The sequence below is a fragment of the Solanum dulcamara genome, chromosome 8 (genome assembly GCF_947179165.1).
Source record: "Solanum dulcamara chromosome 8, daSolDulc1.2, whole genome shotgun sequence".
In the NCBI taxonomy this organism is placed as follows: domain Eukaryota; kingdom Viridiplantae; phylum Streptophyta; class Magnoliopsida; order Solanales; family Solanaceae; genus Solanum; species Solanum dulcamara.
The window spans coordinates 2,900,124-2,915,866 of record NC_077244.1 but is presented as its reverse complement, the minus strand read 5'-3'; the positions used below and the strand labels follow the sequence as shown (position 1 = coordinate 2,915,866).

Genomic DNA, 15,743 nt, shown 5'->3' with positions numbered 1-15,743 from the left:
ACTTGTTTTTTCAGTGCTCTTTCACAAAAGTTGTATGGGATAAAGTGTTGAAATTGATGCAAAGAACGCAATATGATTTGATCAATTGGGAACACCATTTGCAATGGGTTATTAAACTATCCAAAGGCAAGACTCCTCAAGCTCAATTATTCAAAATGGTATACCCGAAAGTATACATGCAATGTGGAAGGAAAGGAATAGTAGAATATTTGAGAAGAAGAATCACACACACGAAGCAATAGCAAAGGAGATTGTATATGTGGTATGTGTTAGGGCTCCAACCCAACTGCAATCTATCATTCATAGCTATGTATTTCCAACAACAATAGTCTTAGGTAGCTCGTAATTGTATTTTCTTATTTTGAGATATAGCTTGATGAGGTGTAGCAAGCTATTGATATGTAATTCCCTACTTTGGTGATTAATAAACAATACTTAATTACCAAAAAAAAGAAGCAAGCTCACTCTCATTGCAGAATTCAAAGGCAGGCATTTTTTCCGATAAATAAAGTTAGAAGTATCCGACTTGCTTTCTCTCTTCTCTTTTCTTGCCGTTGGCATTCTCAGTCAATTCCTTGTTCCAAACCTTCTCTTCTAGTCTATCTACTTATTGGATTGGTAGGTATAATCTTTCTTCTATGCTTCTCATTGAACTTTAAGGTAATGAGAGAGAAGATAATGACATATAATTTAGTAAGTAAAGCTATGGACTAGAGTCTCACTCTATGCCAGTACCGATAATTTAAAAAAAATGATAGACATTAAGCATGCTCACTCATTTTTTCTTTCTAATACGCCAACTCAAAGAGAAAAATGTTAGAAGCGTTAGCAGTCTTTTTTGCCTCGCTTGCTACTAGAAAGAAAGAGTCGTTGTCATTCGAGAATCAACACATGAATAGACTCTTTCTTAGATCTTCAAGGAAGAAGTGATTTTTTCCCAAAATTTATGAGAAAAAAAATAAAATTATTTTCTAAGGCATATATCTACATTGAAAAAGAATGTAATAAGAATATAATTGATTCTCCAAATAATAATACTAGCTAGTGCCAAAGAAGACATGACAATGTATCATTGATATATATATTTTTTTATTCATGAACAAAATTATGGAGTTAGGTGAACATTATGGTGTCTAATAGATCTCAAGGATCACTAGATAAGCTTGAATTATTACAAAAAGAAAAAATAGACCATTAACATGCATGCTTAACTCATTGCCTCATATGACTCGATCTCTTTCACCTAATTAATTTTTTATTAGTCACTTTTGTTTCAATTTAAATTGGATTCTCTCAACACTTTATGTTAGCAAAAACAAAATTACGGACTCTCTATACACTACATCAAAATAATTTTTATTGGCAATTAATTAACGACAATAACTTAATTACCGTTAAATATATATTTTTGTGACAATTAGCACTTTTTGTAAATGTCCATAAAGCATATAACGATATTGAATTCAGTGGCAATCAATTAATTCCACCAAGGACTTTAAATGATTTTTTAAATTATTATATTTAAATAAAATTAAATTATATAGTTAAATAATTTCTAAACATAATTTGTAAAACATTGCAATAACAACAACTCAAAACACTTTAGACATGATACAAGTTGATAATTATAAAAATCATGCATATAGTTCATATGTGTCTAACCAAAGAAAGTTGGACATTAGTGTTGATTGTACAAGTCTTTCTCTCCTATATTACGTCGATTTGATAAATTGTGAATCATTACTTATATTTTTACTAAAATAACCTACAATTAAGTAATTTTTTAAATTATTGTTTAAATGAAATTAAATTAATAATCAAATAATGTTTAAACATAATTTTAAAAATATTGGGATAACGAAAACTCAAAACACATTAAACCTGTTAAATGTCGATAATTATAGAAATCATGCATAAAGTTCGAATGTGTCGAACCAAAGAGAGACAGGCATCAATAGTATTGATCGTACAAGTCTTATCCCCTATGTTACGCAGATTTGATAACTTGTGAATCATTACTTATATTTGTTACTAAAATATTATTTAGTTATCGTGTTTAAAGAAAATTAAAATATATAATTAATTAATTTTTAAACATAATTTTGTAAAACATTGGAATAACGACAACTCAAACACACATTAAATCTAGTGAACGTCGACAATTATAGAAATCATGCATATACTTCGAATGTGTCAAACCAAAGAGAATTAGACATTAATAGTATTGATTGTACAAGTCTTATTCAATATGTTACGTCGATTTGATAAATTGTGAATCATTATTTATACTTGTTACTAAAATTACCTTAATTAAGTAATTATTTTAATTATTATGTTTGAATAAAATTAAACTATATAATTTAATAATTTTTAAACATAATTTGTAAAATATTGGAAACGACAACTCAAAACACTTTAGACCTAACGTTGATAATTATAAAAATCATGCATATCGTTCATATGTTTCGAACAAAAGAGAGTTCGACATTAATGTTGATCGTACAAGTCTTTCGCTCCTATATTACCGTGATTGAATAAATTGTGAATCATTACTTATATTTGTTACTAAAATGACCTCCAATTATGTAATTTTTTTAATTTTTATGTTTAAATAAAATCAAACTATATAATTAAAAAAATTAAACATAACTTATAAAATATTGGGATAGCGACAACTCAAAACACATTAGCCCTAGTAAATGTCGATAATTATGGAAATCATGCATAAAGTTCAAATGTATCGAACCAAAGAGAGTTAGACATTAATAGTATTGATCTACAAAGTCTTATCTCGATCCTATATTATCCCCATTTGATAAATTGTGAATCATTACTTATATTTGTTATTAAAATGACCTCCAATTAAGTGATTTTTTTAATTATTATGATTGAATAAATAAAACTATATAATTTAATAATATTCAAACATAATTTGTAAAAGATTTCAAAAATGAAATCTCAAAACACATTGTCAACCAATTAAACTATAAGCCCCTACAGATCGACTTGATAAATGTCGATAATTATAGAAATCATGCATATATTCGATGAGTCGAATAGAGTCAGACATTAGTATTGATCGTACAAACATTTCACCTCATTTGATAAATTGTGAAGCATTCATTATATTTGTTACAAAAAGACTTTTAATTAAGTACTTTTTTTAATTAATAAGTTTAAATAAAATTCAACTCAATAATTAAATAATTTTTTAACATAATTTGAAAAACATTATAATGGCGACAATTCAAAACAATTTAAACCTAGTCAAACACCATTTTCCATTTATATTTTTTCAAATTTATTTGGGAATATTTATGACTAAACGGCACCTAGATGTGGATGATTAAAGTGAATTGGATTTTTAAACATAATTTTTTTTTGGTAAAACATAATTTGTAAAACAATTTTTTGTTACTAAAACGTCACATTTTTAATAATTATTATGTTTGGGCTAAATTTTTGTGAGGTTAATGTGATGTTTTAATATTTTAAAAAAATCACATTTTTACTAAAACGTCACATTTTTAATTATTTTTTTTTGTAAAACATAATTTGTAAAACATTTTTTTTTTGCAGATTCTGAAAACATTTTTACTGAAACGTCACATTTTTAATAGAGAAGAATGACGAGACTTATGTTTTCTTTAGTGGACTTTGGGTTCCTTTCCCATGTTTGATTATGGAATCATCAATAATTAATTTCATTAATCATTTTCAATGTATTGGAAATATGATTGAAGAATATATTAAATTTTTAAGTTAAAGGGCAAAAATGTCCAAAAAGAAACTAGTTTATAGTGTGAATAAATCTTTTTAGAATTTTGGCCAAATTTGGGCCAAATATTTTGGGCCTAAAGGATTTTCCCCAACTTATATTCATCTTAAAATTTCCACCATTGGCTTATATAATATTTTCCTAATATATACTGAGTATTATTTTTGTATGACAAACATGCATGATAATTAATAATATGTTAAATTACTTATAGATGATAGTTCACATTTATTTAAAGACATACTAAGTGTAAAATGAGAAAAATAAGTTAATAAGTTTTTCATGTTTATGACAATCATTATGCATGTTAATTAATAATGTTGATTTATTTATCAAATATCAAAAAATTACTTATTTTTCACGTAAAATTAATTTCATCAAAAACACACTAAGTGTAAACTGAATAAGTTATATTATTTTAAATATAGAAATAAGTTTGACCGAGTCTTTGAAGTTTTTCTACGAACCAATAGGACAGTTCGTAGATGGACCTACGGGCTACGACCTGTAAGAAAGGCCGTAGGATGAGATTCAGAAGAATGATTTGTGGACTTCGATCGACGAAGTGAATGGTCTTACAGACCGTAGAACGTTTGACGGGTCTTAGAATGGCTTGTAGGGTGAGTTTCAAAGACTATGTTTTGGAGGTTCTGCAGAAAGAGTGGTACCTACGACTCGTAGACCTGGTCGAGGGCAATTTTCAGTAGTTTGATTTCTGTGTCATGTTTTCAATGAGGAATTTTGACGAATATCAGGAGGACCTACAGATCATAGGTCCTGTTCGTAGGTCACTTCCAATAGATTAATCCTAAGGTTATTTTGCATATTTCCCACTCATTTAACACCTAAGTTATATCGTTTTGGACTATATTGCACTATTTATATCGATTCAAATTCTTCAAATTTTACATAAAATAAAACGGAAAGAATAACAATTAAAAATAAAATCGTGTTGCCTAAAAATCTTTTTCTTCTTATGGAGAAAGTGGATTATTCTTATCATGTGGGGCCCACTTAAAAGTGGGCAAGATGGGCAAGTTGCCCACTTGGTCTTCTCTAGTTTGATGGCTATAAAAATGTCTTCTCTTCTCAAATGTAAGAAGAGATGCATACGAAATTCTCCTTTGTTCTCCTTTATTTTTTCTTACTTATTTTGTTAAGCTATTCTTTTCTCTTACTCTCTCCTCCTTATTTTGTTAAGCTAGTGTATTTTATAACACGTTATCAATACAAAATTCTAATTTTCTTCAGATAAATTAACTTTTATATCAGGTATATCTGCTGAATTTTTTTTATTTTAGTTGTCTTTGTTATTTCTACATTAATTTCTATATCAATTGTCATCATGTCAAATTTATCAAAACTTAAATTTGTGGCACTTGACATTTCCGGAAAAAAATATTTATCATGGATCCTTGATGCTGAAATTCACCTTGGCGAATCTTTCTTATAAAGATGATGCTTTCGAAGATCTACCAAATATTACTCATTTGGAAGATGAAGATTTTATGAATGTTGATCGAACAAATTGATCATCTAACTGGGGATAAAAATAGTTATTTTTTTATTATGTTTGATATTATGTTGTCATTCCTAAAATATTTCTTAAGGCAGTGCAATTTCTTAAAAGTTTCTTATGTTGTTAGTTTTTCACGTTCTTATAATGTATCTTTTTGTTTGTGAAGAATATGAAAATTTTCAGTCATCAGTTGGATTCAAAAACAATTATGATGATATATGGCTTATTGATAGTGCCACAACACACACTATTTTAAGAGATAAGAAATATTTCTCTTATTTGATTATGAAATAAGCTAATGTTAATATAATATCTGGTAGTACAAGATTAATTAAAGGATCCAGAAAAGCTAAAGTTGTTCTTGTCGGAGGAACAAATTTAACAATTAATGAAGCATTATATTGTAGTAAGTCTCAAAAAAACTTATTAAGTTTCAAAGACATTCGTCAAAATGGTTATCATATTGAGACAAAATGGATAAAAAGAATGAATATCTTTACATTACTACAATGATGTCGAGGAAAAAATTTATACTTGAAAAGTTACCCGCTCTTTCATCCGGCTTATACTTCACAAGTATTAGCAGGGTTGAAACACATGCCATAGTAAACCAAAGGTTTACTAACTCAAATGATTTTATTATTTGGAATGAACGGTTGGGTCATTCCGATTCTAATATGATGCGCAAAATAATTGAGAGTTCACATGAACACTCTTTGAAGAACCAAAAGATTCTTCAATTTAAAGAATTCTCTTGTGCTGCATGTTCTCAAGGCAAATTGATTACTAGATCATCAGTAATCAAAGTGAAAATTGAATCTCCAGCATTTCTGGAACGTATACAAGGTGATATATGTGGACCCATTCACCCATCATATGGACCATTTAAATATTATATGGTTTTAATAGATGCACTACAAGATGGTCACATGTAGGCTTATTAAAAACTCATAATATGGTATTTGCGAGATTACTTGCTCAAATAATCAAGTTAAGAGCATAATTTCTAGATTATGCAATAAAGACAATTCGTCTTGATAATGTTGGTGAGTTCACATCTCAAATATTTAATGACTATTGTTTGTCCACTGGAATAATAGTTAAGCATCTGGTTGCTCATGTTCATACTTAAAATGGTCTAGCGGAATCATTAATTAAACGTCTCCAATTAAATTCTAGACCAATGCTTATGAGAACAAAACTTTCCATTTCATTAAGAGGTCATGCTATTTTGCATGCAGCAAGTCTTGTGTGGAGTAGAGCCACAAGTTATCATAAAATCTCCCTATTACAATTGGCTTTTGGTCAGCAGACGAGCATTTTTCATTTTAGAATATTTGGATGTGCAGTATATGTTCCAATTGCTCCACCACAACGCATAAAGATGGGACCCCAAAGAAGATTGGGGATATATGTTGGGTATGAATCTCCTTCTATCATAAAGTATTTGAAACCTATGACTGGAGATTTATTTACTGCAAGATTTGTTGATTGTCATTTTGATGAATCAGTATACCCAACATTAAGGGGAGAAAATAAGCAGCTGAAAAAAAAATAGATTAGAATGCATTATCATTATCTAATTTAGATTCTCGTACAAATAAATGTGAACTGAAAGTTCAAAAGATAATTCATTTGCAAAATATTGCAAATCAACTGCTAAATACATTTACTCACCTATCAAGAGTTACTAAATCTCATATTTCAGCTGCTAATGCTCCAATTTGAGTTGATGTCCCATTATGACAATTAATTAATACAAATGAGTTTAAACCATGAGCCCGTTTGGATTGACTTAAAAAACGTAACTTTTATGTATGAAGTGCTTTTAGAACTTTGAAGTGCTGAAAGTTATTTTTATAAATAAGCAGTTGAGTGTTTGGATAAAAGTACTTATGATGTGAATTTTAGGGTTAAAAGAATAAAAAAAGGTAGTTTAGGAATTTAATTAAAATATAAGGGATATAAAAGTAATTTCCATGGTCAAAGAAAATGACTTTAAGCACTTTGGAAAAAAAAGTTAGGAATCCTAACTTTTCATTTTTGACTGACTTTAAGAACTTTATGGCTTAAAGTCAGCATTAGGCAAACACGTCCAAAAGCTAAAAAGGGGCTTTAAGTTGGATTTGACCAACTTAAAGCCAATCCAAACGGGCTCTATATTTAAAACGTGGTAGACCGATCGGTTCCAAAGATAAAAATTCTCGAAAAAGAAAAAGAAAAAATAATCAAGATGGTCATGATATGAAAGAACCTGCTCAAGAAGAGCGAGTAGACATAAAAATTGATAAGACCTTGGAAGAGGTTAATGCGCCTGAAAATGATAAAGAAATTTTAATAAATTATGTCTCATCTGAAAAAATATGTAGCCGAAATAATGTAATTGTTGACAATAGTTTTGCTTATAATGTTTCTATTGAAATAATGCAATACAATGGGATGTTGAACCAAAATCTGTCGATGAATATAGATAGAGGAATGATTGGCCAAAATGAAAAAATGCAATTTAAGTTGAATTAGCTTCACTTGAAAAATGCAAAGTTTTCAGACCAATAAAGAATTGTCATAACCCAAATACGGATGTGATGGCACTCATCTCAATCCACCGAGATAAGTCAGTCTAATACCCAATTGAAAGTAGATGCGGAAGAAAAAGAAATGAATTAAAATTTAACTTAACCGAAAACACGTAAAACAAACTCAAATTTTCCCAAGATTGGTTGTCATATGTACAATCCACTAATACATTATCGAAGTACGAAAAAAATACAGTCACAACATCTTTGTCTCTAGAATAGGACTAAAATATATTAAAAGAGTAAGAGGTGTTCGCTAGATGGATGTAACAACTACCTCAACACTTGAGATGATAACCTCGAATATGGTAGAAAACACTAGGAGATCAAGCAGGTCCAGTCTCACAACCTACATAAGTGTAAAAGCAAGGGGTGAGTACCAAATAACACAGTACTCAGCAAGTGGATAACTAAAACTAAGCAAAGCTCAATAGATACAAGTACTCTTGTCATCCCAATCGAACCTCCTTAAATACAACCTGAATAAAATCAGCCCAACTCTACACTCTACACAATAATAATAATTTAGTCCACGAATACTTATTAGTAGTCTCATCAAGTGAATCATATCAAGTCAAGTTCAACATATACAGAGCAATAAGTGGTAAACACAAATTCACAAATATCAATAAAATATGATGCAATGCAATGAGATGATGCATGCATTTCCTATTGGTACACATTCGCTAAATTACAGTCCGGAACCCATGGGAGATATTTCTGTCCATGTTACCTGCCACAGAGCGTGTGGCTCGTCTCCTCAATATACATATCCTACCACGGAGCGTGTGACTCGACCTCTTTATTTCATAATACCTGCCACGGAGCGTGTGGCCCGACCCTTTTGTTTCATATCATTTTCAGTTTTAGCACAGTATACCAGAACCAATGCAATTAATTCATGTTAATATGATTCACGATAATAACATGACAACAACAATAATTTTTCCTATCTCATATCAACACAATCATTTCACATGTCCAAAATAAATTCATAATCTCATCACATCAATTTCACCAATACATGTCATTAGATCGCCATTTTATACCCCTCGTCTCCATTTTTAAAGTCAATCATACAGTCAATAACCCAGTTAAATTCTTGTTACTCTCCAGTGCACATAACAAGGAAATACAAGCATATACAAGCTTAAACTAAGGTTTAGAAATTCACTTGCTTCAAATAATCAAGCAATTACTCCAGGACTTGAGCCTTCCCTTTTCGTTGGGCCTCCAAATAAGTATAATCTAATCAAATAAATAACCACAAGAAGATTTTGAAACTAACAACACCCAAATTACTATATGTTTAGCCTAGACCCAAAATCTCACACAAATCTATAATCAAGTTCCCAAATCTTGATATCAATTAATATGTCCACTCTCATATTTTCCAAATTTCAAGCTTAGGGTTTAGTATTACTTCCTCCAAATAACATAATTCTATTGGTATTCATATAATACGATCCACCAAATATTTAATTGCATATATTAATGTATCAAAACTTGAATCACAATGTGATAACTATAAGAAAGATCAAAATCTATCCAAGTTATACGAAATCAGTACTTAAACCTGGATACAAAAATTATGGAGACTTATTATTTCATAATTTACCTAATCTTCCCCAATAATAACTTATAACTTACCTCCCCCGAATCCTGCGCATAGCGGAAGTTTTAGTGCACCGGACTGCCCTTTTAATAACTCATAACTTACACCATTATTCACAATCATTACGCCGTGATTTATCCACTAATCTTACCCCCACTATTTTAGAATACAATGCATTCATTAGCTAATGATGGTGACATTTGTCTCCCCCTCAAAATAACAACATACACAGCAACTTCAAGTCCTTTCCAACTCTAATAATATAATAGTAGTAGGATACATTCTTATCTATTCAATTGTTATCATATTTAGTGTTAAGGAATATTTAACTTCTACCAGTAACAAAATTCAAGCATTGGAAATCTTACCTGAAATGCAGACACTGCAATAACTTGAGTTTTTCCGTGGAAGATTTGATATATATATATATATATATATTATTTTATTATTATTATTTTTATCAGAAAGTGTCAACCTAGTAGCTATAATTCATTCTTATATGTGGGCCACAAGATATAGAATGTCATATTAATTATGGACTTGGCCCATTAATCATAAACTAAATTAATTATTTTAAAATACTCATTTAAATTTTTTTTGCGAGAAGGATATTTTATTAAAGCAAGAGGAATAGTTCTCAAAATAACATAACGGATCATTACAAGAATATTTTTTTTAAAAAATATAACAATATCACACCTGAAATTATGAACCAATTTTGCACGATAAAATTCCCCCCTCTCGTATACATCCTCCCTTATATATTCACATGTCTGCTGCTGATGTATCCGAAATCCTTTAATTTTAAGAAATTTTTGTAATTTAAAAAAATAAAAAAATAATGTAATTAACTCTTTAATACTATGAGATTTATGCGTATTTTACTAAAATTATTGGACAAAATCAAAGTTGCAAGTAGTTGGTGTGCCCACAAAGATGTGGCGAAAATACCTTATGCTAATATTTTAATCGATTATTATCTTATGTTCTATGATTATTTATAAAAAGTACAATATCATTGTCAAAAATCATTCATGATGCAGTGTTCTTCAATAATGGACCTCATGTTTAATGTCGGAGTTGAAAATTCAAATACTTATACTCAATGTTAATTTTCTTTACAATAATCAAAGGAAAGTTTGAGCTTTAATACAAACTTAATTATTCTGTTCATCTTATATTAATTGTTTATTTTATTATAAATAATTATCTCAAATTGCTTATCAATTTATAAAGTCAAAAGAAAATTAGTTAAGGTTTTTTCATTTTTTCAGAAAAACAAGTTTATAATGTTCCAAGAAAGACTTTCTTAGAGAGTATATTTAGTAAAACTATTATTTTAATTTTTAATTTTTTAAAACAACTAATATAAGACGGTGGACATAGAATTTAAGCAAAAAATTGAACCAAAAAATTATTTTATCATACTCTTCAAAACTATTGGATGAAATCAAAGTTGCAAGTAGTTGGTGTGATATGTGGCGAAAATACCTTAATGCCAATATTCTAGTATCGCTAATGAGTAGGATAATGGCGGAATCAGAACTCTTATTAAGAACTTTAAAATATAAAAAATTCTAAAGGGTCCAACAATATATAAATAATTTTAATTAAATAAAAATAATATAACTTTTCGTTCAAAATAATTCAACTAAATCCCCATAGCTTAATGTGGCTCCCCCACATAAGTGGAAGGTAAGAAGAAAGGAGATTCACCAAATATCTGAAGTTGCCATTACTATTTTTAAAAAAAATTATTAGTGACTACGTTCATAGAACCTGATCGATCATGATTAGGCTACATCCCAAGTTTGACAGTTACATTATCAAGCTACAACCATAGTTATTAAATCAAGAGTTTAATTAATTTTGTTTACTAGTAGCTTATGATATCTTATACCGCACCATCTGGTTAATGTGATTTACGATAACAAGTAATTTTGTATAGTATCATGGAAAGTAGTGACTAATACTTACGATTAGATTAGATTGTTTACCTTATTTTGGGGGGGGGGGGGGATTATGACCTTTTCTGGGCTCTGCTAACACAATTTTAACTTTTTTAAAAAATAATACCAATTTTCAAAAGTATTATTATTTTTTTTCAAAAACTTGATTAGATATCTTCTTTTAAAAAAATTATTTTTTTAATAAATAAATATTTTTGATCACCCAAAAACTTAAAATCAAACATGCTTACTTGTTCAAAGCAAGTTGAACCAAAAAACACATTGTGAAGTCCACTTTTGCACCGACCAAGGATCTCCTTACGCCATTGATTCATCTTTAAAAAATTAATTTTATTAACGAAAATGATAAATATACATCATTTATTAAATGAGGATATATATATTCGAATCAAAAGAGATATTAGTACAATATGAGATTTCTCTTTTAACGGAATTAGAAAAGATTGTATTAATTGGCCGTACCATAATTACTAGAGAAGTAATAATGTCAATAATCAATTGTTACGAAATTAAATTGGAATTGTGATTTTAAATTAATACTAGTTGTCATTTCACGCCATGATGTTCTAATCCACCAAAAGCTCTTTCTAATTATTTCCTCATTCTCTTAAACAAAAGGAACTTTTGGACAAAAAATATGAGCTTTATTAACAATATAATTAATTATTTTAAAATCCCCTTTATTAGTTGGATCCACAATTAATAAAGAAAAAAAGAAGATAAAGAATGATTTTTTACTTTTAAAAAAAAAACATAGATGGACCAAGTGGTAGACACGCATAAAACAATTACAAAATCCAACTGTCACAGTGTCACCATTTGTTGACTTACAAACATTGAAACACAATTGTTTTCTTGTGATACCTTTCAAATTTCGAGAATTTTTAATTTTTTATTAATTGAGACATGTAATTTTATGATTTCCAATTTTTTTTTTATTAATTTGAAAAAGCTACATAAAAAGTTTTACCGTAAGTTACAATAACTTTTTTTTTGATAAATGTGATATCTGGATTAGTTTTTAAGTAACTTGACTAATTTTTTTTTTTGGTTTCTTATTCTGTATTTGGAGCTTATGAAGCTTCGATTATTTTTTCATAACCAGAATTCAAATCCGAATTCTCTACTAAGGGTGACGCAATTTCACTACAGTACTACAATCCATATTGATACCTTGACCAATTTAAAAAGCATATAACGCTTATGATTGAAAAAATTGGTTTAACTCTTGAAATTCGAAAGATACCATTAAAAACCAAAAGGATAGTACAAAATATGATGTTATAATGACGTGTGAGGATAGACATGATACACTCTGCAATTAAAATATTTCCAAAAAAAATAATTAATGTTAAATTGAAAAAACAAAAAAAACGAGTAGTATATATACATAGTGGCCAGAAAGACAAAAGTTGTGGGGATTCATTTTTTTCTTTTCATTTTTTGTGATTATAAGCCCCTTTTCGCCGAACTTCAACAAACTCCAAAAAAATTCCTCTATCAATTTGCTTTCTTTCTCATAAATCATCATTAGTTCGATCTCGATTTTTTTTTTAATTTTCGAGATCGAACGTACGTTGAATTAGTCGGCGCATACACGCCGATTATGGCCTCGGTTTCTTCCGAAACCACAATATTCAACAAATACGAGTTAGGAAAACTCCTTGGATGTGGCGCATTTGCCAAAGTGTACCACGCTAGGGATATCAAAGATGGCCGTAGCGTGGCGATTAAAATTATTAACAAAACTAGAGTTAGCAATGGGATTTTGATGGCGAACATCAAACGTGAAATCTCAATTATGCGACGTCTACGACATCCACACATCGTCAAACTTGACGAAGTGTTGGCTACCAAGACGAAGATCTACTTCGTCATGGAATTTGTTAAAGGAGGCGAATTGTTCGCCAAAATTGCCAAGGCTGGAAAATTTTCCGAAGATCAAAGTCGGAAAATTTTCCAGCAACTTATCTCCGCTGTTCGTTATTGTCATTCTCGCGGTGTCTACCACCGCGATTTGAAGCCTGAGAATTTACTTATCGACGAAAATGGTGATTTGAAAGTGTCCGATTTTGGGCTTAGTGCATTAACGGAACAAGTACAACAAGATGGGTTGTTACACACGCTTTGTGGGACCCCATCTTACGTGGCACCAGATGTTCTAACAAAGAAAGGTTATGATGGAGCTAAGGTATGTTAAATTACGATGAGTAATGATCTATTATATAGGAGACAATATGAATAATTAATCTTTCAATTTGAAAAATTCATCCTTTTTATGAGAAGTGGCAAAGTCAATTTCAGGATCCTATGGTATTGCTAAGGGATTTGTTTATATACGAGCAATATTTCTTTAAGAAATTTTTGTTTATATACGAACAATATCGCGTTAAGGAAGTTTATTTTCATTGTATTGCAAATGAAATCTAAATAATCATCTTTCAATTCGATATTCATCCTTTTTATGAGATATGTAAAAGTCAATTTAGATGTTTCTTTTAGGAAGTTGTTTTCACATCTGCAATATTTTTTATAACTTTTTTATTATTGTATTTTCTAACAGGCGGACGTTTGGACCTGTGGAATCATCTTGTTTGTGTTAAATGCTGGATATTTGCCATTCCATGATTCAAATCTTATGGGGATGTACCATAAGATTTGCAATGGAGAATTCAAGTGTCCTAAATGGATGTCATCTGAGTTAAAGCGATTTTTACGTCGACTTCTTGATACAAATCCTATGACAAGAATAACTATTGAAGAAATCATGAATGATCCTTGGTTTAAGAAAGGCTTGAAACGGGTTAAATTCTGTGGGGAAGACGGTAAGCCTCAGAGACGGATTCAGAATTCAAATATAACAGGTACATCCTCGTCTGATGAGCCTAGCGCGGAAATAGAAGAGGTCAAGGAGGGAGAAGACAAGAACAAGAATTCTTATTTGAATGCTTTTGATATAATTTCGTTCTCTATGGGATTAGACCTCTCAGGATTGTTAAACGAAGGATTTAACCCGTTGGAGGATTTCGAACGATTAGTTGTTGAAGGTTCATTGGAGATGGTAATGGAGAAAGTGGAAGAGATAGCAAAGAAGGAGAACATGAAGTTGAAGAAGAAAAAAGAATGGGGAGTGGAGTTGAAGAAAGGTAAATTGATTATGAACATGGAAATTTACAAAGTGATAGATGGTTTTGTTGTTGTTGAGGTTCGTAGAAAAGTCGGTGATATTGATATGTACAAAGAACTATTGAAGAATAATATGAAGCCAGTAATTCTTGGCCAACAACCAATAGAAGTACTGATTTCGTCAGAGGTGAATCCATAATCTAGAATCAGTAGATTCATACGGGCCTTTTGATCATAAGTGAGTGTGTTTTGTGCGTAAGAAAGAGAGTATATTAAAAGTAAAAAAAAAAAAGATGTATAAAAGGGAAGTTATTCATCACTTACCCATATATACTGTTAATATTTTTTTTATGTGGGTTGAAAATTTTGTTGTGAGAAATAAAACTACATTATTATTATTATGTGTGTAAACATTAATTTGTAACCTAATAAAAATGATAATGAACCTCTAGCATGGGTTATATTTGTATGAAAAATCTCCTATGACTTAAATCTATTTATATTTTACTTTATCCTTTTATAAGAAATAGAAAGTGTGAATGAATAGTCATAGTTATTGATGAAAGTTTGATTCTTCATATTATAAAAATATTCCGCAAAATCCTATTTGAAGTGTTACTCATAAATAAGCTCTATAACACGTGATTTAAATTTAATCGGACCTCTAATTGAGGCTCGTGAAATAGAAAAAAAAGAATCGTGTTGTCTTTTGTGTGGAATAATAAAAGTCTACCCCTGGTAGTTCCACAGTCAATAAAGCTCTACTGAAGTTGTTGGCCAAATTATTTTCCCGTGTTCCTTTAATAAATTTTTCCGCTTAATTTATATGAAACAATAATTTTTTTGAGAAATGATTGAATTTTTGTATCTTTTAAATATTTTAAATTATTAACTATTATAATTTATAATATTTTTATCTAATTTTTAAAAATATAAATTTTATTTTTTAAAAAAATAAAATTTTTATATCTAAATTCACAATTAAAATTTAAAAATTTGAAACTTCGAGATACTAATTATGTCACATAATAAATGGTTAATTAATCAACCGACTGAAGAGAGACCTTTGTCATCTTTGTCTCTTCAACCTCCAAATTTTGACTTATTCGTATTTCACTTATGTGTTTAATTTATAATATTTCTTAAGTTTATAATATAT

The 15,743-nt window shown here is 29.5% G+C and overlaps 1 protein-coding gene across 1 annotated transcript; it reads left to right on the top strand.

Annotated features, from left to right (window-relative positions):
* The first annotated feature begins 12,874 nt into the window (after positions 1-12,874).
* On the top strand, positions 12,875-14,915 carry LOC129901237 (CBL-interacting serine/threonine-protein kinase 11-like). The gene is made up of 2 exons (XM_055976366.1): positions 12,875-13,649; positions 14,022-14,915. The coding sequence occupies exons 1-2, from the start codon at positions 13,065-13,067 to the stop codon at positions 14,781-14,783; spliced, it is 1,347 nt and encodes a 448-aa protein (XP_055832341.1). The 5' UTR covers positions 12,875-13,064; the 3' UTR covers positions 14,784-14,915.
* Positions 14,916-15,743: the final 828 nt, after the last annotated feature.

Bases quoted from the DNA above. Each gene is read 5' to 3' on its own strand.
- LOC129901237 (XM_055976366.1), top strand. From the start codon at position 13,065: ATGGCCTCGGTTTCTTCCGAAACCACAATATTCAACAAATACGAGTTA. The intron at 13,650-14,021 runs GTATGTTAAATT...ATTTTCTAACAG, and splicing joins AAGGTTATGATGGAGCTAAG to GCGGACGTTTGGACCTGTGG.